This window comes from Suncus etruscus, chromosome 3, assembly GCF_024139225.1.
Source record: "Suncus etruscus isolate mSunEtr1 chromosome 3, mSunEtr1.pri.cur, whole genome shotgun sequence".
Taxonomy (NCBI): domain Eukaryota; kingdom Metazoa; phylum Chordata; class Mammalia; order Eulipotyphla; family Soricidae; genus Suncus; species Suncus etruscus.
This window is the reverse complement of record NC_064850.1, coordinates 159453442-159480880: the sequence shown is the minus strand read 5'-3', so window position 1 is coordinate 159480880 and position 27439 is coordinate 159453442. Positions and strand designations below refer to the sequence as shown.

General features: G+C 35.2%; 1 protein-coding gene across 1 annotated transcript in view; it reads left to right on the top strand.

Annotated features, from left to right (window-relative positions):
- Positions 1–17768, top strand: part of LOC126003873 (desmocollin-2-like) — a 35357-nt gene extending 17589 nt beyond the window's left edge. Inside the window, exons 7-16 of the mRNA XM_049770219.1 lie at positions 300–466; positions 4031–4165; positions 4408–4593; positions 5399–5655; positions 5774–5916; positions 8551–8778; positions 12213–12452; positions 14141–14265; positions 16584–16880; positions 17520–17768. Coding sequence (XP_049626176.1) covers positions 300–466; positions 4031–4165; positions 4408–4593; positions 5399–5655; positions 5774–5916; positions 8551–8778; positions 12213–12452; positions 14141–14265; positions 16584–16880; positions 17520–17717 — 1976 coding nt within the window. The 3' untranslated portion in view covers positions 17718–17768. The remainder of the gene's footprint in view (positions 1–299; positions 467–4030; positions 4166–4407; positions 4594–5398; positions 5656–5773; positions 5917–8550; positions 8779–12212; positions 12453–14140; positions 14266–16583; positions 16881–17519) is intronic.
- The last annotated feature ends 9671 nt before the right edge of the window (positions 17769–27439 follow it).

The following is a 27439-nucleotide window of genomic DNA, read 5'->3' as shown; positions in this document are numbered from 1 at the left end:
GAAAAGGACAAAGAATATTTTAGTATCTTCAGTCTTGAAATATGATAGCCATGAGGGAATAATATGCAAATTTATAAAATTAGACAGTAAATATAAATATGGTCATCAGATTCTAAAATTGTAGAATTCTGGGATTATTTAAAAGGAAAGTACAATTTATATGAGAGCCCACAAACTAATACTAGCTATAAAATTGGTCATTGAATCATTTTTTCTGAGATAGATGGACAGGAATGAAATAAAAGAAATTTTGAAAATATCAAAGTTCTGAAAGCTAAAGAAGTTATTTTGATATTTAGGTACTACTGTGGGACAAGTCTGTGCAACTGACAAAGATGAACCTGATACATTGCACACACTACTGAAGTACACTATTATCGAGCAGATCCCGAAAGCTCCAACCCTGTTCTCCATGCATCCAGCTACAGGAGTGATCACCACTACATCATCTCAGTTAGACAGAGAGGTAGTAGAAATTGTCACTAATAAAGTTGATTAACCCTGGTTATTGTATAATGTTGATATCTCTGTATATCACCTATAGATGTCTTTTGAAGTGAAAAATTATATTTTTGAGTATAATTTTAGAAAAATTATTTAAAATACTAGTAGAAGTCATTAATCTTTCAGGGTACTATTTTTTTATTGTTAATTGCTCTCTTGTTAGCATGTCTTATAAAATACAAAGCAGTTTCTGTATAACCGTGTGTGTATGTATAATATATATATATATATATATATATATATATTGCATTAAAGGTAAGATGTAGGGACTGGAAAGATATTATATATTATAGTGGGAAGGGCACTTGGCTTCCACGTGGCTGACCCCAATTTGATCCCTCACACTCCATATGGTCCCCCAAGCCTTGCAAGAATAAGACATGAACTCTGCTAGTTGTCACCCCCAGAAAACAAAAACAAAAACAAAAAAGGAGACCAAGAAAGTTAAATATGTGAAGGGAAGCTTTCTAAAAAATGTACAAAAATTTATTATCTACATATAACTTTCTTTTTTGTGTGTCTTTCTAAATAATTACATGCACTTTCTTCACCTTATATAGTTTAAAGATAGTTTATATTTCTCTAATATTGAGTTTAACGTTTCAATTGCTTATTATAAATATTTATTTGGACTATTTCATGGATATCTAAGGTGAACACATCTAAAATTGAACTCATTTTTCTTTCTAAAATGCTCTCCTTTCCTTGTTTTATAATTGGTATGATTTAGTTTTTCACAAATAACTTTTCTGTTGTCTTCTTGGATTTAAGTTTAGAAAATCAATTGATTTCTTTTGAGATCATTACTATCCAAAGTATGTGGATATTATCTCCAGAATTTTGTTACATGTATGTTTATTCATTTGACTTCATCTATTCTACATGGTAATTCTTTCACTTTGATTATTTAATATTACCCATTCTACCAAGCATTTCTTCAATCTGAATTCTCATAGCAGTTTATCTGGGTTATATAATCTATAATCTCTAAGGTCACAATGTAGTAACATAGGTTTAACATATTACTTTGAGGACTAAAACATTCTTTTTTCTTTTCTTTTTTTTATTCCTCATGAGCAGTGATCATCGGGAACTTCTTTATGTGCAAATAGATTTGAGTAATCTAAATTATTTATATGAATTATTTTTATTAATATTAATTATTTTATTAATATGTAAAAGTGATAAAAATTTAGTCTTTTCCATTGAAAATAACAAATATACTATATATTAACAAATAGCATAATAATTAATTTTTTCTAATTTATATGTAAATTGTTTAGTGAGAAGAGCATTATGTATTTTCCAATATTTTTTAGTACTTGATTTATTTCAAAGCAAGCCAATTCTTTTCTTTTTTTACTTTCGGACCACACTTGGTGATGCTCAGGGGCCTCCTTGCTCTGTGTTCAGGGATCACTCCTGGCATTGTTCATGGGACTATATCAGGGATTGAACCTGGGTTTGCTGCATGCAAGGCAAACACTTTACCTGCTGTACTATCTCTCCAGCCCCAGAAGTGTATTCTTACATATTCTGAATTCAGTTTGTTATGACATAGATTTAGTGATGTGTAGAAAAAATCCACTCAATGGGACAAAGCCGAAGCAATAGCACAGCAGGTAGGGCATTTGTCTTGCACGCGGCCAACCTAGGACCCGCCTGGGTTTGATCCCCAGCATGCCATATAGTCCCCTGAGCCTTCCATGAGTGATTTCTGAGTGCAAAGTCAGAAGTAACCGCTGAGTGCTACTGAGTATAGCCCAAAACAAAAACAAATTTTTTTTTCATTATATGAAGATTTAAAAGAGAGGAGAACTGGGACTAGAGTAATAAGGAGCAGGTAGGGTGCTTGCTGTGCATGTGGCTGACACTGTTTGATACCACCACCCATTTTGGTCAACTAAGCCCAACAGGAGTGAAACCTGAGAGCAGACCAGGAGTAAGTCCTGAGCCCTGCTAGATGTGATTTAATAAATAAATAAATAAATAAATAAATAAGTAAATAAAAATAAAAGAGTATTTTGATAGGAATATTTTTTGGGTCACACCCGGCAGCGCTCAGGGGTTACTCCTGGCTCTATGCTCAAAAATCACTCCTGGCAGGCTCGGGGGATCCTATGGGATGCCGGGATTTGAACCACCGACCTTCTACATGAAAGGCAAACGCCTTACCTCCATGCTATCTCTCCAGCCCTTTTTATGGATATTCTTTGATACTAAAGTTTTGATACTAAACCTTGACCAGTGATCATTTTCTGATTGTTTTCTTCAATTTGCATTTTCAAGCTTAATCAAAGATCTTTTTTTTCTACATTAAAGTACAGCACTGTATTTAATACCCATATAGTCTATGAACTATATGAATAGTTTACCCATGTTTACTTTTGTATGTGCATGCATTGACCATTGGAAAGTAGATCAATAAGTTATATAGAACTTTGGAATAAATTAGCCCATTTCATCAAGAAATAATAAAAATCACCTTTTCACCTCCATCAATATAATAAAGGTTGATAAAAATTCTCCCCAATTTTTTGTTTTTGTTTTTGGGCTACACTTGGTGACACTCAGGAGTTACTCTTGGCTATGTGCTTAGAAATCGCTCCTGGCTTGGGGGACCATATGGGAAGCCAGAGGATCAAACTGTAGTCCGTCCTAGACTAGCATGGGCAAGGCAGATGCCTTACCGCTTGCGCCACCTCTCCGGCCCCAGAAATTCTCCAAATGTTTAAATTTTGTTTGAAGCTCTAATTTATTTTTGGAAACCAGAAAAATTTCCCTTTTTGAAGTAACACATTTTTTGCTCTTTGCTGGATAAAACGTCTTCCAAGTAAATAGTCTGAATAGCCTTAGGTGTCTTTCATGTGAAAATAATTTTATTTGAAAATAACAATATATATGTACAAAATATACTATTTTGCAGCAGTATTTTATGCTTGCCTCCTATATATTTTTTTTTTGTTTTTGTTTTTTGGCCACACCTGATGATGCTCAAGGGTTACTCCTGGCTATTCGCTCAGAAATTGCTCCTCGCTTGGGATCAAAATAGGTCCATCTTAGGTCAGCCGTGTGCAAGGCAAATACCCTGCTGCTGCACTATCACTCCAGCCCCATGCCTCTTTTTCATTTGTTTTTACAAATATTGTAGCTTGCATTTTAACAAACTTTAGCATAATCATGTTTCTGTATTTGCAAGGACTTCCTTAAGTGAAATTGATGTTTACTTTTTTTAATAAATTCATTTATTTTTATGGTGAACAGTACAAAATAATTTGATGCATTACTGCATGAAATGCTATTAATTCTACATATTTTATCAAATAAATAAGGGATATATGTGCTTAGGAAAAGCAGATTATCAGACAACTATTCTTTTATAGTTATCATAGGTGGGTCACTTTGGCAGAATTGGTTAATTAAAAATCTCATTGGGGTCAAAGTAAGCAGGCAAAGTATGACTTAGTGGCAGAAATGCCTGACTAACTGCTTTCTCTTAATAATTATACTTTTATTTTCCTATCAGGTAATCGATAAATACTATTTAAAGATAAAGGTACAAGACATGAATGGCCAGTATTTTGGTTTGCATACTACTTCTAATTGTGTCATTCATATTGAAGATGTGAATGATAACTTGCCAACATTTACCAAAACTTCTGTAAGTATATGACATTAATAAGAGAAAGATGTGCATTCAGTGTTAGTTGCTAAATATTTTCATCTCCATCTGTGGTCTGTGGTTTTAGATGAAGTTTTCCAAGTCATATGACAGCCATTTCAACTTAGGGTTGGTTTAAGATCATGTAAACATAATACTCTCATAATTTGAAGAATTGAAAATACTTCTATGACATTTTGTGTTTGTGATTTGCTAATCAAACTTTCTATTTATCATTTTAGTATGTGGCATCAGTGGAAGAAAATAGATATAATGTAGAAATCTTACGAGTTTCCGTAGAAGATAAGGATTTAATTCATACTGCTAATTGGAGAGCAAATTACACCATTTTAAAGGGCAATGAAAATGGAAACTTTAAAATTGTAACGGATCCCAATACCAATGAGGGAGTTTTATGTGTGGTTAAGGTGAGTAGCTATTTGAATCTTAGAGTGCCATAAGGTAGCACAATAGAGAATGAGAAAAACAAAGAAATTCTGACAAATATAGGTAAATATAAGTATGTATAGTTAAGCAAAATAAAACATAAATAAATGTAAATTCTGCTTCAGTTATATGACAGCATAATGTGTCTATTTTGAGGAGCCATTTTTATACTTCAAAGCTTAAGAATAGCATTGTGCTCAATTAGTGTGCTATAGTATGTAATTTATAACTAGCCTATCAAAAATTAATAATATTTTGATGCCAATTTATAATTTATAAAATTTCTATAACTGGTTCAGGGCCCCAGTTTAATCATTGAATTTTTTTAAAGGATAAGTTATTCTTTGTTAGACAATTAGTACATCTGTTTAATAATATCCAGAATATCCTTAGATTTCTGGCACAGAATTGGAACCATCAGCTACTCAAAGTACATATGTATGTATACACACACACACACACACACACACACACACACACACACACACACATATATATGCGCTCCACTATTTGAGAAGCACTGACTTAACTGAACAATAAAAATGATTGTGATACTGTTTGTTAAGGAACAGTTGATTTTGTTTGTTAGATGGCCTCACCCAAATACACAGTTACTTGAATGATTCCTCTTTTCCCATTACTACATTTTGGATATGTAGTTAATATTCTCATGATTGTTTTCAACACAGAACTTATGTTTCAAATTTAACTAGTTCTATGTATACTAATAGAGAATGTCAGAATATTAAATGTCTTGATCTGATTTCAACTTATTTGTTTTTACAGGCATTAAATTATGAGGAGCGCCAGCAGGTGAGCCTACAAATTGGTGTTGTTAATGAAGCTCCATATACAAAAGAGACAGGATTCCGTTCAACCATGAGTACAGCAACAGTTACCATTAACATCCAAAACCAGGATGAGGGTCCTGAGTGTAGTCCTCTTGTGCAAAACATACGAATTAAGGAAAATAGTCCAGTGGGAACAAAGATAAATGGATATAAGGCATATGACCCAGAAACAAAAAGTGGCAGTGGCATAAGGTATTTTTACTTTTTTTTTTTCAGTCAAGTTCAAATTTATCATGTTTTAAAAACTTAGTATTTCTTCTGTTACCATTATTTTGAATTGGACTATGAACTATTTTATTATTATTAACAGGTATAAGAAAGTAATTGATCCCAAAGGGTGGGTAACTGTGGAAGAAAATTCAGGATCAATCACGGTTTTCAGGAATCTGGATAGGGAGGCTGAGAACATAAGAAATGGTATTTATAATATTACTATCCTGGCATCAGATAAAGGTAAGAACTTTGTTTTTGAAGTGGCTACATAATACATGCATAATCCCTTTTTCAATGAACAACATATATTTTTGTCAGATCCATACATTCTCAACTTTCAAATATCTCCATTAATAAAACTGAGAAACAGTTATTCATGTTTAACTACTACTTTTAAAATTAGCCTACTTTTGTATAGCATCTTACTTTAAGTTGATTTATAAAGTAGTTTAGTTGTAGAAAAATAGAACTAGGAAATAGTTTTATCAGATTTTTGGCAAAAGTAAGTCTAATTCTGACTAAGGATGCTATATGAATGTAATTTTATAGTTATGATTAAGTATTTTATTTGCATGTAATATCCTTAGCTATTAAATATTATTTAATAATAAATATTAAAATAATACCTGCATTAAAATTATTTGCTGCATAGAATTTTCCATACATACATTTGACCTTTGTGTCACATTAAAATAAATATGCTAGTTATCATAAATATGCTAATTACCTTAAACAGAATTGGGAAGAAATTTTAGAAGCATACTACTAGCCAGTTAAACAGCTATTCTTTAATTCCACATTTTTTCATTATCCTTAATTAAAGACATACACATTTTTGTCAAATAAAAATGAAAATAAGGAAAATAGAGGAAAATGCATATATTTTACATATTTAATAGCACTTGGTAGTTTCTTTATAGATCAAATGAAAATTGTCTGAAATTAGATGAGTTGGGTAATAATTTTATATCAGCATTCCTCTATGGTAGAGAATAAAATAATCAAGAGATTAGATATTTGTTTGAGTTTCATATTAACTTTCTTTGTGCTCTAAAGCAGTATTTCTGAAAATGGGTGCTTTTTTCCCCCTGGGGATATTTACCAGTGAAGGAGGGTAGCATCCAATATAGTAAGTGAAGAGAGGGTTGTTTTGAATGGCCTCTTGGTTGTTCCCTTAAAAATAATAGATTTTCATGGGCCTCTGAGTGATTTTTTTTTATTCTGAAAAGGAAGCAGTTGGCTAAATAAGTTTACTTTCAGTTTAGAATATCTGTGTAATAAGCCTTTTAATGAGCCTTTTTCATTCACTTCATTTGCAGAGGGAAATGTATAAGAAATTTATGTTTATTTGTTTTAAATTTTGTAAACAGATCATTCAAAATTTTTGTTTTCTTTGGTTTTGTCTGCCTTTTCCTAAAATCTGAACTAGTTTCCTCTGGGACCTCCTGCAATAGAAATACTCTCTCTTGAACCTTCACCTTGGGACCCAGGCTGGCTTCTCTCCCTTCCTTCCTTCCTTCCTTCCTTCCTTCCTTCCTTCCTTCCTTCCTTCCTTCCTTCCTTCCTTCCTTCCTTCCTTCCTTCCTTCCTTCCTTCCTTCCTTCCTTCCTTCCTTCCTTCCTTCCTTCCTTCCTTCCTTCCTTCCTCCCTCCCTCCCTCCCTCCCTCCCTTCCCTCCCTCCCTCCCTCCCTCCCTCCCTCCCTCCCTCCCTCCCTCCCTCCCTCCCTCCTTCCTTCCTTCCTTCCTTCCCTCCCTCCCTCCCTCCCTCCCTCCCTCCCTCCCTCCCTCCCTCCCTCCCTCCCTCCCTCCCTCCCTCCCTCCCTCCTTCCTTCCTTCCTTCCTTCCTTCCTTCCTTCCTTCCTTCCTTCCTTCCTTCCTTCCTTTTCTTTCTTCAACTTTCTTGTAAATCTTTAATCATAGATTTTGAGGAAGGAGATACCATATTTGCCAGCATATAAGACGACTTTTGAAATGAAAAAAAGTCAACCAAAAATCAGGAGTCGTCTTATATGCCGAGTATATCCCAAAAAATGTCTCGATATGCCGCTAAAGGAAAATCATCTGGATATTGCCACGAAACGAATTTTCCAACTGGATCCTGCACCAATCACTGCCAGGCTGCTCGGACCACCTCTCTAACTCAACCAATCCAAGCAGGCTTTTGATGCATGCAAATTAGACAATGTTCTGGACCCGAATCTACACTGTCAAAAGCCTGCTCAAGTTGGCCAGAGTCAGAGAGGAAGTCTATGACAGTAGAACCTTTGAACCTTTGCTTGTTGTGATTGGCTCACTGTGGTACAGTTGCAGCACAGGAACGTTCTGTCTTATACAGTGAATATAGGCCTAACCCTATGTTTTCACTGTAAAATAAGGGGTCGTCTAATACACCTGGCCATCTTATACGTGGCAAATACGGTAGATTCAGAAGTGGAAAGTTAAGTGTACACAACTGTAGTTGAGATAAAGGCAGTAACCTCATCCTACATTGGGGAAAAACTTGTTTCTTTCTTTGTCAGAGGTCAGCTTTGTAAAATTTTTCCTGTCCATTCCAGTATTTTAGTAATTCATTATAAATAAAAGAATAATTATTATTTGTACACTTGAAAGTGGTAATATTTTTTAACATTTAACGTTTTAACATTATGTATATTTAACATATACATAAGATTGTATATGCTTGTTACTGTTGTTGGCACTTTTAATGAATGTATTCTTTCTATAGTAAGTGTTTTAATATGTTTCTTTATAATTTACTGATGTGTTGGCACTTTTAATGAATGTATTCTTTCTATAGTAAGTGTTTTAATATGTTTCTTTATAATTTACTGATGTGAAAAATTAAAAAAATGTACTCATATCTAATTTTCCTAGATGGACGGTCTTGTACTGGGACTTTGGGAATTATACTTGAAGATGTGAATGATAATGGCCCACTCATACCTAAAGAGACAGTGGTCATCTGTAAACCTGTCATGTCAAGTGCTGAAATTGTTGCTGTCGATCCAGATGATATTACAAATGGTCCACCCTTTAAATTTAGTTTTGAAGATATTTCTGATTCTGAAACACCAAGAATGTGGAGCCTGGCAAGGTTGAATGGTATGTATTTCTCATTGTTACTTTGTTCTTTTCAGCATCAGAATGTCTAAAATACTCCTTTCCCCCCGATTATATATGTATTATTAGGTTGGAATCACCAATAAAAGAAAACAGGTTTCTATGTTTTTGAAGTGATGGAAGGTAGATATCTTTAGTACTTACTTAGAATTCAATTTGTGCTAGGATTTCATTTAATGTTGTGTACATTCTCACTCCACACCCACATAGGGATGTGGTTAGAGTGTATGAAGTGTGTGTGTGTGAATGAGAGAGAGAGAGAGAGAGAGAGAGAGAGAGAGAGAGAGAGAGAGAGATGGGGGTGAGAGAGAGTGAAGGGGGAGAGAAAGAAAGAGAGAAAGATCAGGTTTCTGTATTGGGAACCTCTTACCTACATTAATGCTTCATACCCTAGTAGTATTTTAAGTCACAAAGAGCATACCTACATGCAGAGTTCTGTCTCCCAGGAAGTAGACTTTATCAGGCGGAATATTAAGGGGCTTGTTTTACATGAGCAGGTGTACAAGACTGAGAGATAGATGTGTTTAGTCAAAAATAGAATAGCTGCAACTCAGGCCAAAGGGCACCCAGAAACCCCACAGAGAATTAGAGCTAACCTGCACTTCAGAGTATCCTCATAAGGCACCTTCTCTGTGCTCCCATGTTGTAAGTGGATTAAGCTGTCCTGAAAACATGACCTTTGTCACTAAGGCATAATCACTAAAGGCAGCTCTGCTATCTTTCCACACTGCTGGTCCTTGATTGCAAAATAATGTGGATCCACCATTTTATGCTTCCCTCTGTTTCTGCATTGGCTTCTGAGCATTTTATTTCTATTGTTTTCTTGGAATTCTCTGCATTCGGAGTCCTACTTTGTTCTTCACACTTTACTCTGGAAAGAATCTAAGGTTGATTATAATAACAGAAGTAAAGGGATTTGGGGTCCTAAATATTTATTTAGCACATGTCATCTTCACACTGCTAAAACTCATGGATAATGGACCACAGTGTCTCAGTCTCTGCATGTCCACTGCTACAGATAGAATCTGTAGCAAACTGAATGCATTTTGTCTCTAAATGTACTGAATGTTCCTCAGTACCATTAAAGAATGCTCATCAATGAATATTTCTCTATTTTCAACTCTGGTAAGTTAGAAAGCAAAGATTCAGATGGAAAGGAAAGAGAAACTAGGCTGGGATGGGGTGGGGAATTAGGATTTCCGGTAGTTATGGTGTGTTGAATTAATTAAATTACTAGAATTTCTTGATGGTGGTGGATGATGGTGGATGGATGGATGGTGAGGCCTTTCTGGACCAGCCTGTCGCCTGCAGCTTCTTTGGCCTGGCAGGTCTGAGGGTTCAGGATAACAGCAAGGAAATGATCCACAAGCATTCAGTAGAAGTCAGGAGACATGAAGCTTTGTTACAAGGTTCTAACCACCATGTGAGGCTTTTAATCTAAACAGCCTCTGTGAACCCAACCATCTCTCATCTCTCTATTCTGTCTCCTTTCTTCTGAGGCTTCTTGTTGAATTTCCCCAATCTTCTTTTACCCACCCAGGCCTTAATTACCAACTACAGACCCCTCCCTGCAGTGGGAGGATCTCCCTCTCCAGGTGAACTAAGCAGGAATTTGGGGGGAGTGATAACATCAGTGTACTATGGTATACTATGAATTTTGCTTTGTGAGATGACTGCATTTTGAGTTTTTTTAACAACAGTATTCTGAGATACATGTTTGTGTATGTAGTTTATCAATTGTTTTTTACTTGGGAAGAACTAATCTTATTTTCAGGTTTGTAATTTCTACTGATCTGATGTTATATGCTGATTCTTTTCAAATAGTATTGAATATGCATATGGGACACCAGGGATATAACCCAGGTTGATTCTGGGCCAGTTGTGTGCAAGGCAAATGTCCTACTGCTGTGCTATCACCTGGCTCCAGGATGTAATAAAAATTTTAATATCTCTATTTAGCAAAATAAAATGTTTACAATATTTTGTTAGTCAAAGTTTTATTTTTTTTTAAATTTTAGGGGCCTGTGAAGTAAGTCAAAACCTGGGAAACAGTAGCATAAGTACATACTTTATGAAGTCTTGGAAATCATATAGGCTCAGTGGCAAATTCTAGCAACTTTTCTTATAAGTTATGTAATTGTTAGTGTTATTCATTTACTGTTTCAATTTATGCACGTTTAAATTTTGTTATTTGGAGAGATAAATGTGATAATGAATGCAATATACCATAGCATATTATGTCTTAATGGTTTTGTTTAATATAACTGACTTATCTAGTTTACCATACATTTTTTTAAAAACCCTGTTCAAAGATTTCCTTATCCAAATTTTATATTTGGAACATCAAATGACATAGAAATCAGCATGTCATACTGGACCAGTTAAGTGGGGAAGGTTTATCCTAAGTGCGGGCATGTGGCCTGGACCCCATCTTCATATTATCTTTCTGTGCCCTAGGCTATTCAGGAGATTGGCCTAAGAATTTTCTAACTTTGACCCCCAAAAAAATCACAACCAAGAAAAATAGTTCACGTCAGTGTCCTATTCTAGTAATTTTCTACCATAACTCAGGTCTTAGGTCTACCTTAAGCCAATGATGTTCTAAGTGGTCAGAAATGGCTCTGAGAAAAGGTACAAGTGTAATTGTTTTCTCAATGTATAAAAACAATGTAAGGGGAAAAATTAAGAAGTTCATACTATTATCTCATTTTGTTCATGATAAATCTTACATGAAAGAAAATATTACTCTGAATGGTTCTATTAAAATTCTAAACTTGTGGGGACACAGAGATAGTACAGTTGCCAGGGCACTTTCCTTATAAGCAGCCATTTTGGTTCATGCCCTGGCAACCCATATGATCCCCTGAATCCTACCAGGAGTGGTCATTTAGCATAGCACCAGCAGTCAACCATAATTACCAGTGGGGATGGCCCAAATACTTCCCAACCAATTTCTTTTTTTTTTTTTTTTTTGGTTTTTGGGCCACACCCAGTAACGCTCAGGGGTTACTCCTGGCTATGTGCTCAGAAGTTGCTCCTGGCTTGGGGGACCATATGGGACACTGGGGAATCAAACCGCGGTCCATCCAAGGCTAGCGCAGGCAAGGCAGGCACCTTACCTTTAGCGCCACCGCCCGGCCCCCGTTCCCAACCAATTTCTAAAGTTGCATTAATCACTTGATAACTAGAAGGATTTATTTATGTTAAATACAGTATAACAAAAGTCAAAAGACCTTTTTCAGTTAGCTAAGGTTCAGAACTATTCAATTTGTTCACCTTTACAATCTTGTGTAGCATCATGAATATCTGCTCATATGAGAATCTGATGATTATTAATAGTTACATATCAAAGAAGAGATCAGTGACATTTCATAGTGTTTGACTTTGTTTTATTTTTGTTCTGTTTTGTTTTTTAGATACAGCAGCACGTATTTCCTTAGAAAGAAGAGATGCCTCGTTTGGAACATATCCAGTATCTATCCGAGTTACAGATACCCATGGCCTGTCACAGATCAGTGCAGTAAATGTGAAGTTATGTGACTGTGTGGTGGAAAATGAATGCACGCTTCGCTCAGATGCAAGGACCGGAAATGTAGAAACAAGACTTGGAAAGTGGGCCATCCTTGCCATACTGTTGGGAATAGCATTGCTATTTTGTAAGTCCTATCACAAATGCCATTGGGAGCTTTTGAATAATTGTTGAGATACAGTCAGAGAATCAATACTGTTAATAATAGATATTTGTATATACCTGTAGATATTTTTAATATTTCAACTGTTTTATATTCAAGTAAAGTAAACAAAATTAATATTCATGAGGCCAATTAAGACATTCATAACCAGTGATGCTCAGGGCTTACTTCTGACTCTGTGTTCAGGGAAATTCCTGGCAGTGTTCAGGGGACCATATGGGGGTGAAAGGAATTCAGCTATGTTGGCTATGTGCAAGGCAAATGCCCTGCTTACTAACACTTTGGTTTATGAATCTAAGTATTTTATTGATATTTCCCTTTTAGCACAATGCTTCAGAGTTCATGTATAAAGGGAAAATGTGGAGAAGCACAGTTCTAAACTATGATTAAGTTATATGTAGTTCTATTTATTTTAGTTATTGAACCAAGATAGCTTTGATAATTCAACAGTTAATTTTTTTTTTTTTTGGTTTTTCGGGTCACGCCCGTTTGATGCTCAGGGGTTACTCCTGGCTAAACGCTCAGAAATTGCCCCTGGCTTGGGGGGACCATATGGGACGCTGGGGGATCAAACTGCGGTCTTTCCTTGGCTAGCGCTTGCAAGGCAGACACCTTACCTCTAGTGCCACCTTGCCGGCCCCAAACAGTTAATTTTTTATACACACAATGATAAAAGATCAAGAAACAATGACAAGCAGCATTAATGTTCAGAGCATACTAAATTCAAAGTTTTCTATCAGTTCTCTGCATTTCCTGTCTATATCTCTTATGCCAACATTTGTTACTTCTGATATGACATTAGGAACAATGTGGTAGCCTCCGAACAACAGCAACAAAATGTCAGTGTTTAAACTCTTGCCCAAGGAATTGGGTTGAAATGTTTCTGTTTGATTGTTTTTGAATCACCTGGGTGGTACTCTGGGTTTATTCCTGACTCAGCTCAAAGGTCATTTCTGGTAGTGTTCAGGGGGCCATATACAGTCTAGTGGTAAAACTTAGGTTGAGAAGGGATTTAGTTTTTTGGTTTTTAATAGTGTCCTTTGGGATGGAGAGATAGCACATTAGTTAGAGTGCACACAGATGTACCATATTATTAGATCTTGACACCACTTTTGATCCAGAGCCTGCCAGAAGTGATCGCTGAATGCAAGGGCAGCATTATGTCCTGGAACACTGCCGGATGTGTGGCCCCCAAATATAAATTAAATAAATACAAAACCCTTGACTGAAGATAATTTTTAGAGTATATTTTTAATTTTGTTTTTAGGAATCATCATTATCAGGTTTATCACATAATCCTCGTTCTTCAGGGTATATATATATAGAGAATTTTATCTATGTAACAATTAACTAAAAGAAAGGATAATACCATTAAAACCCACCAGTTTTAAAAAAGAAATATACTTTTCCATATTCTATTCAATATATGTAATTATATATTGCAAGTGATTTTATTTTTTATACTTGTATTATCTCAGCGTGAAAATTAAATTCAGTACGGAAATCAAACAGTGGCAAATCTGATTCTGTTGTATACGTTGACATAGGCCACCATGTTTGTGTTTTCTTGAAAACTGTCTTTGTATTAGTCATTTGAAATTCATAACTTCCCATTTTTAAAATAAGCTGAATTTCTTATTCTCATGCTTCAGGTATCTTATTTACAATAGTCTGTAGTGCCACTCAGAGCACTGAAAAAGCAGCAGTATTTCCAGATGATTTAGCCCAGCAAAATCTCATTGTGTCAAATACTGAAGCTCCTGGTGATGACAAACTGGTAAGTGCTATCTCATTTTAAAATAAAAAGAGCAAAAGGGTATATCCAAGTATAAATATTCTTTTGACATAGTTTTAATATCAAGTAACAGACATAAAATGTCATCAATTCCATGGAACACATGAAGTGGCATTAGCTTGCATGGTGATATAGACGGCATTGCATGCTAGTGATATAGTATTATAATAGTCAAAGAGCTTCAGCATATCATTCTGTACTTCAAATGTTTCTTAGCTTCAAGTTGAGGTCTTTATGCATGCTAAAATTACTCTTTGTGCTATAAAAATATTCCATTTAGTGGAGTGTTTCACCTTCTTTTTCTCCATCTCCCAAATTGATGATGAGAGCCTTTAGAAGGACTCCGCCCATTTTCGGGGTATTAGACTCTTACCCCAGTTTATCACTTTTCTCTTTTTCAAACAAAACCACGCAACTTGAACTAGCTAGTCCTGCCTCCAGTTAGAGGGGGAAATAAGGGAGGCATCAAGACCAAACAGGTGCAAGACATTACTAAGTAGTGGGTTGGATACAGAGGGGACCACATATTCTAGCCGCCCTGGGGGGAGGGAAAAGGAAATGGGAGGTAGGACAGAAACGGAGATGTAGGGAGGACAATTTGGCGATGGGAATCCCCCCTGATTTTATGTAAATATGTACCTAAAATATTATTGTCAACAATATGCAAGCCACTATGATCAAAATAAAAATTATATTAAAAAAATATTCCATTTAACTACTCATCTGTCATCAACATAATTATTTTAATTTTTCCCTGAAGTTAGCAATGAAATGTCTGCAAGCTTTAATCAGTGTGCAACGAACTTTCATGAAGTTCCTTAGTTAATATATATGGAGTAGAAAGAAGCCTGTGGTCAACTGTATGAAACTACAAGGCTAACATGTGAAGGTATTACTCTAACTTGGAGTTCAAATTCAGTGTATAGATGAAAACGAAGTCAATTCTTTTTAAAAATAATATCTTTATCTAAAGACCATGATTACAAACATGATTGTAGTTGGGTTTCAGTCATAAAAAGAACACTCCTTTACCAGTGCAACATTCCCACCCCCAATGCCCCCCATCTTCCTTCTCCCCCACCCCCTGCCTATATTTGATACAGGCATTCTACTTCTCTCACTTATATATATCTTATATATCATATATTATATATATATAAGAATTGACTTCCTTGAGTGAGAGAAGTAGAATGCCTGTCTCAAAATATAGGCATATGTATATATGTGTATATATATATATATATATATATATATATATATATATATATATATATATATATAAAACACAAATGGGGTCGGAGAGATAGCATGGAGGTAAGGTGTTTGCCTTGCATGCAGAAGGACGGTGGTTCGAATGCCGGCATCCCATATGGTCCCCCGTGCCTGCCAGGAGCGATTTCTAAGCATAGAGCCAGGAGTAAACCCTGAGCACCGCCGAATGTGACCCCCAAAAACAAAACAAACAAACAAACAAAAGCCACAATGAAGGATTAGGAAGGAATGATTTAGAAAACAATATTATCTGGCATTTAGGAAGGTATTGGGAAAAGCAAAGTTATTAAAAAACATGAAATTAAAAATGGGGGATCAAATCTTTAGTGTTCTTAGTTTCTCAGCCTGATATTTATAGTTATTCACATTTTAAATATTTTATTGCAGATAATATATTTAATTCTTTTAAATTTTTAAATTTTTATTTATTTTATTAGACATTAATAAAATAACTGATTTGTTTCTATTTTCACTCCAGTCAGGTGAGAGAACTCAATTTTGAGCAGAGTAAATAATGTGGAACAATAATACCATGTTGAAGTTTGAGATGACTGGAAAGTCATAGTGAATGAAGTTGTGTAGTTTTCCTTTTATTTGATTTTTTGATTTTGAGCCATACCATGTTGTTCTCATGGCTCACTCCCAGTAGGGCTCTAGCTCCCAGATTGGGAGCTGAGGATCAAACATGGGCTCATGACACTCAAGGCAAAGACCTTCCCTACTGTGCTATCTCTCTAGTTCCCAGTAGTCTAAGATGTTTTTAAAGAAGGAATGCACATTAATCTCTCTGATTTGTCTCAAAATACAACACACGCAATTTCTGGAATTTTCTCTTAATGATACTGCATGAAGTACTGTGATTATCTAGGTTAGAAACACAGGATTGCTAATACTCATTTAGTTCCTACTCTCAGAAAACAACATTTTAGCTCAAAAATTGTTGATATTTTTTGTATGGCATTGTCCTTTAATTATTGTGTTGTTGCTTTTTCTTTCTGTATTTACCCAATGCATTCCTCTTATTTCAGTTTTCAGCAAATGGCTTTGTTTGTACAACTCATACTTTGGGCAGTTCAGCTCAAGGAATGGGTGGCACCTTAGGATCAGGTGTGAAAAATGGAGGACAGGAGACAATTGAAATGGTGAAAGGAAGACATCCGACCCTGGAATCTTGCCAGGGTCTTGGACATCATCATACCCTAGATTCCTGTAGGGTTGGGGGGCAGCAGAACCTGGATTCCTGCAGGGGAGGACACGTGGAGAGAGACAACTGCAGATACAATTATTCCGAGTGGCACAATTTCACTGAGCACCGTCTTGGTGAGGTGAGTTTACTAAGTGGCATACAAATCTATTTTTATTTTATTTTAACTTTCTAAACAATTTAATTAAGTTTAGTAATCAGATCTTTATTTCAAATTCATTATTAGTATTCTAACAAGAACATTGTTTTCCTTAATTTTGACTTCATTCTTTTTAGATCTTAAGTAGACATTTACTCTTCCTCATATATTGTATGGTTTTTAAATTCTTAATAAAATCTGATATATAAATTATCTTTAATCTGACTTTTTAAATATTTCCTATCTGATATGACAAATCCTGTCAGTCTGAAACCAAATGTATGGAATAGGTAATTCTAGTCACACAATTCTGATGGCTTACGTGAAGGATGAGGGCACTTCAGTTTGACTTCATTTCACTTCAGCCATCATTTTGAAAGGAAACACTGAAACATGTGTATATATGCTGCCCCATGTGTGACATTTGGAAATATGCTGTATAGTGATTTTATAGTGTGATTTGTGATCAGACCAATCATGTGCATTTTTTATATGTAGGAATCCATTAGAGGACACACTGATTAAAAATTAAACAATGAAAGGTAAATGAAAGCCATTACTTTTATGTTAGTAAGTCTTGGTGTTTAAATAAGAATAAAATATGTGTGTTTTTCCTGGCAGAAGGTGCAGCTCTGCAATCAAGATGCCAACCAACAACCTGCTCAAGACTATGTGCTCAAGTACAACTACGAAGGAGGTGGATCGGTTGCTGGTTCTGTAGATTGTTGCAATGAACGACAAGAAGAAGAAGGACTTGAATTTTTGGATCATTTGGAGCCCAAATTTAGTACACTAGCACAAGTATGCATAAAAAGATGAGTGCATGCTAGACTAAGTCTACAAAAACAAGTGACTTTTCTGCCTTCTGTTTTTATTAAACGACAATCTAGTATTTTTTTGCTTTGTTTTTATAAAGAAAATGTTATACTTAGGGATCCCCCCAGAAATTTGATAAGATCTCTTAGTCAAAAATGCATATGTAAAAGGAGATGTTTTAAGTAATTAAACAATTTCCCCCAATTTCAACCTATTTTTTAATAACTTGCCTTCTACTTCTACAAATAGAAAATTAGGTTAGGGCCCGGAGAGATAGCACAGCGGCGTTTGCCTTGCAAGCAGCCGATCCAGGACCAAAGGTGGTTGGTTCAAATCCCGGTGTCCCATATGGTCCCTCGTGCCTGCCAGGAGCTATTTCTGAGCAGACAGCCAGGAGTAACCCTGAGCACTGCCGGCTGTGGCCCAAAAACCAAAAAAAAAAAAAAAAAGAAAATTAGGTTAATCTGCATTATTGTTTGTATTGGGTATGATGGTAACAGCCAATTTGTAATGCAATGAAAATGTTTGAGTCTATATTATACAAACTTGAAGTGCAACACATGAGAAAACTGTAGAACATTAACATGCTTAAACATTTTTGCCAATTACCCAATCAGTTGATGAAGTGGTGCTTGAAAACTGTTGTTCTAAACTTTTTAAGATGTTCATATTAATATTGTCATATTCCTATAAATTACCTTTATTCTTAATGCAAAGAGATGGATTGCCGAACAAGTATTGTCTATTATTACAATTCCATTTGGTCTTGTATAGTTTCTAGGTTATACCCTGTATTAAGTCCTGCACTGAATCTGTATTTCCTCTTTTAGCTTTCGTGTTGATGTAATTTAGGATCAAATAATTCTCTGAGAATGTGCTACTCCTGCAGAATTTTGGGTTTTAGTGTCTCCTTTTTATTTTTCTCTCCCACCTTCTCCTTCCCTCTTCCTTATTTTTCTCTCCTCTTATTTTCACTATTTCCCCTCTTCTTTTCTTTTTCTCTCCTCTTAACATTCCTATTTGGATTTGAGAATCTAAATACTCTTGTGTATCTAAATACTGTATTTTTCCCTTAAAGTGAGTTTATTTTCTTTTTGCTTCATGTAACTATATATATTTCTAGTTTTTCATAAGATCAATGCAATATTTTATTTTAAAATTTTGGTGACACAATGTAACTTTGGCTTTATGACTGTACAGGAACACATTTTTAGCAAAAGAAATTGTGAACTGAAGTTGGAGTCTAGATATTTACTACATACAAATTCATAAATCAGATCTTTAGTGCAGTTTATAAAGGCAAAATTATAATGTTTTTATATATATTAGCTTGGAAACAGAGATTATAGGAGTATCCTAGAATTAACTATAGAGTAACTTTTTGTTTTGTTTTGTTTTGGGGTCATACCCAGTGACATTCAGTGGTTACTCCTGGCTCTGTGCTAGGAAATTGCTCCTGGCTTCGGGGACCATATGGGACACCAGGGATCAAACTCAGTTCCATCTTGGGTCAGTTTCGTGCAAGGCAAATGCCCTACCACTGTTCTTTCACTCTGGTCCCATTATTATGTAACTTTTAAAAGGAGATGGCTACAGACTATGGAGACATAGTCCAGTTAGTAATGGTCTTATCTTGCATTCTCCCAATGCCTTTGCACTGCCAGGCATGATTTCTGAATGCAGAGACAGGAGTTGGCTTTGAACATTACCAGGCATGGTCCCAAAATCAAAAAACAAGAACAAGAAATGAAATGAGATGGCTACTCATTTGTATTTGTAACTTTACTTTAGATAGTAAATTATTTTTATGTTTATATATATTAACAAATATAGAGGTGGGCCTTACTCTTTACATTTTGAAACAATAAAAAATTTCAACATAATAGCCAGCCTAATTCCTGAATTTAATAATAATTAAATATAATCAATGATTTTATTTTCTGCATATACAACTATATTCATATTTAAATATTTTAATATTTATTATTAATTTGTTATTAATATGCTTATCTTAATTTAGAGGTTGGTTTGTAACAATTATTAAGAATTAGCATTGGAAAATTACTTAAAACGAACATTTTCATAGTTTCATTACTGTTCAAAAATCTATTTCAAAGTTATTTTTAATACATTATGTACAGAATCCTTGTATATTGCTAGTTATGATAAAGAAAATTAATATTTTTAAAAATGAAATCTCTTTATTGATCAAGCTCCTGGTTTGAGCTAATGGGAATATATTTTTCTTACTAGAAGAAGTGATTCTCTTCAGAATCCTGTCCTACATATTTGACTATTTTCTAGTTTGACTAAGATCATTAAACCACTATTGCTTTTATCACATTTGTATATACTTGTATTATTCTAAGTATTGTGAAGCTATGGGATATTGTTAAAGTTTCATACTTTCTCTTTTTATCATAAAGTGGTGCATGACAGAACTGCTCTTTAAATGTGGCTGTAAAACATTTGAATACAATTTTTTAAACATGAAAATTATAGTCATACACTGAAGATAATTTTAGTAATAATAAAATTTACATTTAACTAAACAACACCTACAACCCCTTCTTATTAACAAAATTTAATTATGGAAACAGGTTAATGAAAAGTTGTTATCAGAAAGTTGTCAATTGAGAAAATATATCTATATAAAGTTGAACAGAAAGCATCTAATGGTTCAGAACTTATATTGCAAATATTACTAAAATGTACATTTAAAATTGCTGAGATTTGTTTGCAATAATTTTTAGTGTATTGTTTGCAGATAATTTGCATAAAATAAAGATAACATTGACTGAAGCTTGGGAAGGACAGGCTACAGCGAAAAGTGTTGTGTCTTCAGTTTTAATCGTCCTTGGCCACTTTTATGTTCTCTAGTTTGAGAACCACTGATAGGAATTATAGGAATTGTATGATTATTATATGGTTACTTGCATGTTTTAAAACAAGTATTTTAAGCTTACTTTATGTAAGAAATATTAAGTAAAGTGCAAGAAATTACCCATGTTTTATCCAAAGGAAAGGTGCAAAGACTCTACTCATGTAGATGCTTATGCTAGCAGGCTACATGTGTTTGATCACCTATACTTTATATAACTCTTTGGGGAGTCCAACCAGGAATTATTCCTGAGCACAATCAAGTGTGACCCCAAAAATATAAATATAACTAGTGTAAATTAAGTATTCTATGGTAGAACAGTCACTTAATTATTCATAATCATGATACATAATTGAGGATAATAGATATAATGATTATGGACTTCATTTGGTAATCTGAAAGATGCATATTTATTTTCAAATTGTAGTTTTATTCTTACAAAGTAACCTTGTCAAATCACATAAGCCTCAAATTTCTTTCCTACAAATAGTGTCAGGGTGAAGGAATTTAAGCATAAAGCGTGACACCATAGTTCTTTATCTGGCAGAGATGCTCCTGACCTCAGTTCTAGTTACAGACCTTGGTGGGTTTCTGGGAGATACAAAGTGGGGTATGTGAAAATTATAAAAAGGGCTGAGGGTTGAGAGTATGGCATGAGACTTAAGGTCAGAGGGTAGTCACGTCAAGAAAGTGTCAGAAACTCTAGGGTAACAAAAGGACTCTGGATCTGAAGCCTAAAGTCAGGTTCACATGCAGGAGTGGGCAAAGGACCACAAAGAAAGACACACAGATAGTGATCCCCACTCTTGGGGAGGCATCTATAAAAATATAAACAAAGGGGCCGGGTGGTGGCGCTGGAGGTAAGGTGCCTGCCTTACCTGCGCTAGCCTAGGAGACGGACCGCGGTTCGATTCCCCGGCGTCCCATATGGTCCCCCAAGCCAGGAGCGACTTCTGAGCGCATAGCCAGGAGTAACCCCTGAGCGTCACCGGGTGTGGCCCAAAAACCAAAAAAAAAAAAAAAAAATATAAACAAAATAGGAATAAATGAGATCATGCATATAAAATCTCAGTGGAGTGCCTGTCACATAAACATGTCATGGTAGCAGCTACTGTTATTGTACGAATGATCATGGAATATTGTGCATCATCTTACTTTGAAAATTAATTAAGAAGAGGTATAGAATATTCAGTTTGTTATTAGAAAATGTTCCTACTCATTATAAACTCAAAAGTATGGAAATATAAGTAAATGTAGTTTACATAGTAAACTTATAGTTTATGTAGCAAACTTATATAGTAAAATATGAAGTTATATATTATATATAGTTATATAGTATAGTATGAATTATATAGTAAAATATGAAGTAGTAATATCTGATGATGAAAATATTTTTTCTTTATGTGTTTTAATGGTTTTATTTTGTGATGAACCTTCACTTATAAAATTAGGAGGAAATCAATGAAGTAAAATAAAGAGTAAGAAGATGTTTAAACTGTCAGGGTTGGGTGGGGATAGTATAATGGATAAGAAGCTTGCCTTTCATGAAGCTAACCGGGGTTCAACCTTCACACATCATGAGGTCTCCAGAACTTGGTAGGTGTGATCCCTAGACTCAAGAGCCCAGAGTAATTCCTGAGCACTGCTGAGTGTAGCCACCAAACAAACAAAAAACATACCTGTGAAGAAAAAAACATGGAATTTTTTGTAAGTTAAATAATTTATGTAAATTAAGCCTCCCAAAGACTTATGAGAAAAATATTAAGCTTTATATAAGTTAAATTAATGATCACATGATATTTATAGTAAATTATTAACTTGGAGCAAAATAATAGAAAATATATTTTATCAATCTTTATTTGAGTGTAGTCGTACTTTTCTTAGATTTTTTTTTACTTTAACACAAATTTTTATCAGTAAATATTTGTATTGCTCTAGATAAAAAAAAACTTTTAGAAATACCAAATTAAACATTTCAAACTATATCTTCATGATTCGAGCCAAGTGAATTGTTCACTTTGCAGAAAACCAAACCTTTCTGTTTATATTTCCTGTCAGACACAATCAAAGCGAGTCTACCATTGTTGAATGCTGTGCCCAGCCTCCATTATTTCTCTTTCCAATGTCACTGTAGTGACATTGTAGTCTTGTCTGAGTGCTGAAACTTTTATTTGTTTGTTTTTTGGGCCACACCCAGCAGGTGCTCAGGACTTACTCCAGACTCTGTGCTTATGGATCACTCCTGGTGATGCTGATGGGATCACTTGAGATGCCAATGGATCCAATCTGGTTTGGCCATGTGCAAGGGAAGCATATTCCTCAATGTACTATTACTATGGCCCCTAAAATCTGAATTTTTTTAAAAATAAAGATAATCATTTTCTAATTTTAATGTATCCTTTATCTAATGAAGATTTTATATGAACTAAAATATTAATTTTAGTTCATCAGCTATCATAAATATGAAATATTTTTAAATTAATACATAATAAAAGTATTTCTAAAACTTTCTATATTGTTCATTGAGTCTTTGCAATAAAAGAACTCGGGCAGGACAATGAAAGAATTTGGATAATTTCCTATAAATCATAATAGGATTAATTAACTTGTAGGCACAGTTTTGTTTAATATGATTACAAATCTGTGTGATAGTTCTTCAAAGGAGAATTTAAATCCTCTCAGTATAATTTGGTTTCAGCAGGGAAGAAAAGCACCAGCCTTATTTAATTTAACCATTTTGTTTCTAACAGATTAATGTACCTCCTATTTTTTTTTTTTTTTTTTGGTTTTTGGGCCACACCCGTTTGACGCTCAGGGGTTACTCCTGGCTATGTGCTCAGAAATCGCCCCTGGCTTGGGGGAACCATATGGGACGCCGGGGGGTCGAACTGCTGTCCGTTCCTTGGCTAGCGCTTGTAAGGCAGGCACCTTACCTCCAGCGCCACCGCCCGGCCCCAATGTACCTCCTAAGTTTTTAAGAGAGAAAGGGGTATAAAAGTTTGGGGTTTATTTCAACTTTCTTATAACTCAGTTCTGCCTTTTAAATATACCAAATTTCTAATTTGAGTGTAAACTTTTCTTTCTTTTCAAAATATATTTTATTTAATGATGTATACTTCTGTCAACATTATTTTTGAGATTGTGGAATTTTTTAAAAAAATAATACCTTTATTTTAACACTGTGATTACAAACATGATTGTAGTTGAGTTTCAATCATAAAAAGAACACCCCCCCTTCACCAATTCAAAAGAGGAGTTAGATCAGATTGAGTATAGAGTCACTTTCTGTTATAATTGTCCATGATTATATATTGTAAGTGCGAATTTAATAGTAATTTAGTATTAGTAAGATTAAACAATCTTACTTGACTTCCAAGTTTTCTTAAGTTTTCAAAGTTATGTGCCTAAACTGTCAGTGGTGCATAGGGTTGCATCTCAAGTGCAGGACAAAGGTCATTGAATTAAAGTCAGTTTCATACCTATAGGAAACTGGTAAGCAGTCTTGAAAACATGACACAGAGATGAATGCACAGGTCTCTGTCACACCCATGGTACTTATGATGTATTCCTTTGTATTTTTTGTCTGTGTATGTATCTGACCTTCAATTACTTACAAGTTCCTTTTTTTAAAAAAGCCTCAGGTCATTTGTGGGAGGAAGAGTGGGACGGAGAAGGGCTTTGTTTGGGTCAACCCAGCATTGATTAATGCTTCTTACTTACTGTCTGTGCTCAAGGATCACTTCTGGAGGTCGTCAGGGGATAATGTGTGGTACCAAAACCTGAAGCTGAAGGGTGGTCCTTTAAAATTCCGGGAAAGAGGAAGTTTGATGGGATGGTGAATCAGACTGACAGACTAAATGACACATGGAATCTGGAAATCAGCCTACTCAACACCTGTAACGTTCAGCTTGAGCAATGCTTTTGGAATAGACAGATATACACAATGAGTTACTGGGGACATGAGAACATTCAAAGAAGCTACTGTCTCACCCAGTGGGAGGAAATTGTGTGAAAGATTATGGTATAGTTTCAAAATGAGAGGGACTAAAAGTTCATACTGTATCAGGGTTTTGTTATACTGCTTTCCCCCCACCCCCAGTTATTGTAAGGTATGATTACTCACACAATGGGATTTTGTTTTCTGTGTAGAAATTACTATTCCTCTAACTTTTAAGCATTCCTATAATTACATTCTTTACTCCTTAAGAGGTGAAGTTGCAAAAATGTATATTTATAAGAGCAGATGAATATTTTAGTGTAACTATATTAAAACTTATAATCCCTGTATCGTAATAAGAAATAAAAGGTGTTGGAATCAACACCTGAGTTGAGTTTTTCAGTCTGGATTGGGAATATTATTATGTTGTTATTTAACATTGACCATTCTGGATTTGGAAAAGTACACAAGTAGAAGTTTGTATGGTCATTGCCACACTAAATACAGATTACACCTTTATAAGTGAGAGTAATTATTCTTTTGAGGAGCTTGGGTGGTCCTCCTGCTAATCTTTCTAAATTAAACTTAATGCTAGGGTGAGAATGGAGATAGAGGGAAAGATAATTTTTTTGAGGAGTTCTGAAGTTGTCTTGGTCCAGACTTGTGGCACTCTTTTATCTTTGGAACATTTCAATGGGTGTGGAAGTAGAGAATTCCTCCATGCTGCCTGCAGAAGACTGGAGAAAAAAATAGGTAGAGATTTTGTGTGTGGCTCTTGTTCTGTGCAGCTGTGCACTGCTATATATATTTTTCAACTCGATTATTTCCAGATCCCATGTAGCCTTTCTAAGTGAACAATAAATAAATTCCTGTCTCAGAGTAACTCTGGGAAATGAGTGGAAGATCTCTAGTCATGGGTTGGGAAGGGCATTTGGGAAGAGCAGTGTCCTTCTTTGGCCAGAGTGGACATAGCAGAAATGAATGACCAGGTTGGAAAATGGTAGTTGTGGTGAGAGAATCTGCCCACCAGACTCCCAGTCCTGAAAGAGCAAGTCTCAAAAAGAGCAAGTGGATACATTCAAACCAGCAACTACACTAAAACTATTTTCTGAGAGAACTCTAGGCATGTGTGGACATGTTTACTTGTTATTCTTCGCTGATGATTCAAACATTTATTCTCTTACTGTTTATGACTGTAACAATAGTTCTTAAATAACATTTAAAAGGGTAGAAATCATTCTGTGAAACAAGAATTAACTCTTCAGAACCAATGTTTTTTTTCCCCCTGTAGTTTTAGTTTAAACTTCTTTTTCTAAGTTCCTCTTTCCTTAGAGCTTGTATTTAATATGCCTGTGTAAGGAGCTCTACACTTGCCAGGCCTCTACCCAGGGAAGCCACTGAAGTGTGTAGGCGTGTGAGAGGAGCACCTGCATAGCCTGCTTTGTGCAAGGCTACTTTCTCAGTAGGTCAGAGTCAGTCCCACCTCCTCCAGCCATTCGTGACTCTCTCCACTCTCTATGAACATCAGTCTTCCTGGAAGAGAGAATTTTTTTTCTTAATGATTTTAAATTACTTTTGTAAATTTTCCAAGTCTTTAGGGAAATACCCATATTCGTGAAGGATGTACATTAGCTTAACAACACTTTCCGTTTTCTATTCTTTGTTACTGTTCCTCATACCCATCATGTTAACAGTATAACCAAGGCAAAGCAACTTTATTTCCCACTCTTGTGCATTTGCTTTTAGTAGTGTCTTTGTAGTTTGAGGGATCTGTTTTAAAATAATGTTAAAGTTTATTATTTTAATGTACAGTTGCCATACTCATGCCACCAACTTGCCCAAGCTCCTCCCTTAATGTTCCTAAGTGACTTTAATCTGCCTCTTCATCTCATTCTGCTTTATATTCATAGTTATGTAGCCCAAAGTCAAGGATTGTGATCATTGGATATTATCTGTTCCAATGCCATCATAATCATATTGGGAGTGTGAGCCTTCAACATATGAAATTTGATGAAATGCAATTCAGCTCTTAGAATAGTCAATGTTAAGAAAATGCCAGGATCCACTGTGCTTCCATGCCTAAAGACTTAGAATCCTTTGCCAAGGGACTAGATGAGGGTGAAGACTTGGAAGAAGGCAGGTGGAATAATAGGAATGCCTCAAGTCAGGAGGACTTTTTTTTTGATACTGATGAACTCTTCCAGGCAGATAGACCTGCAGAGCTGAGACAGATTTTCTATCGAGTGGTTTAAAAGTGTCACCAACGGGAGTGGGAAATTAGTGTTTGAGTGATAAAATCTCTGAGTTTCAATGAAGCCTTAGACTACGGGGAATCACCTGGCCTTGAATAGGAGTTTGTGGGGTGACTTGGGTGGGATGATTAAAGTCCAGAGAGTCATCCCTGATTAATCTGTGTTGTCTGAGGGTTCTGACCTTGCACATTAGAAGAGAAACAACACACCTTCTAAACACACCTAGATGTAGCAGGTGAATGCTTAGAGGACAGGAAACAGTATTAAAAGACCAAAGAAAATATATTCCTAGTATTATAAGTGGCTGTTGATTGTCCTTGTTTCTGCAGAGACTTTTAATTACTTCTGGCCACGAACTGGGCTTGGTTCATGCCATTCGTTTCTTTTTGGCCTCACACAGACTGCCTAACTCTTGGTGGCTTGATTTTGCTCTCTTGAAGGAGATTAAATTCGCATACCTCATCTTCGAGATTTTTTTTTCTTTTTACTTTTATTTATTTTAATTTTTTTTGCTCCTGACTCTACATTCAGGAATCATGTGGGGCTGTAGATTGAACCCGGATTTGCAGTGTGCAAGACTACTTACCAGGTGTATTTATTATCTCTCTTGCCATAGATTTTCTTTTTGACAGAAACTGAAAAATTGTACCTCAGA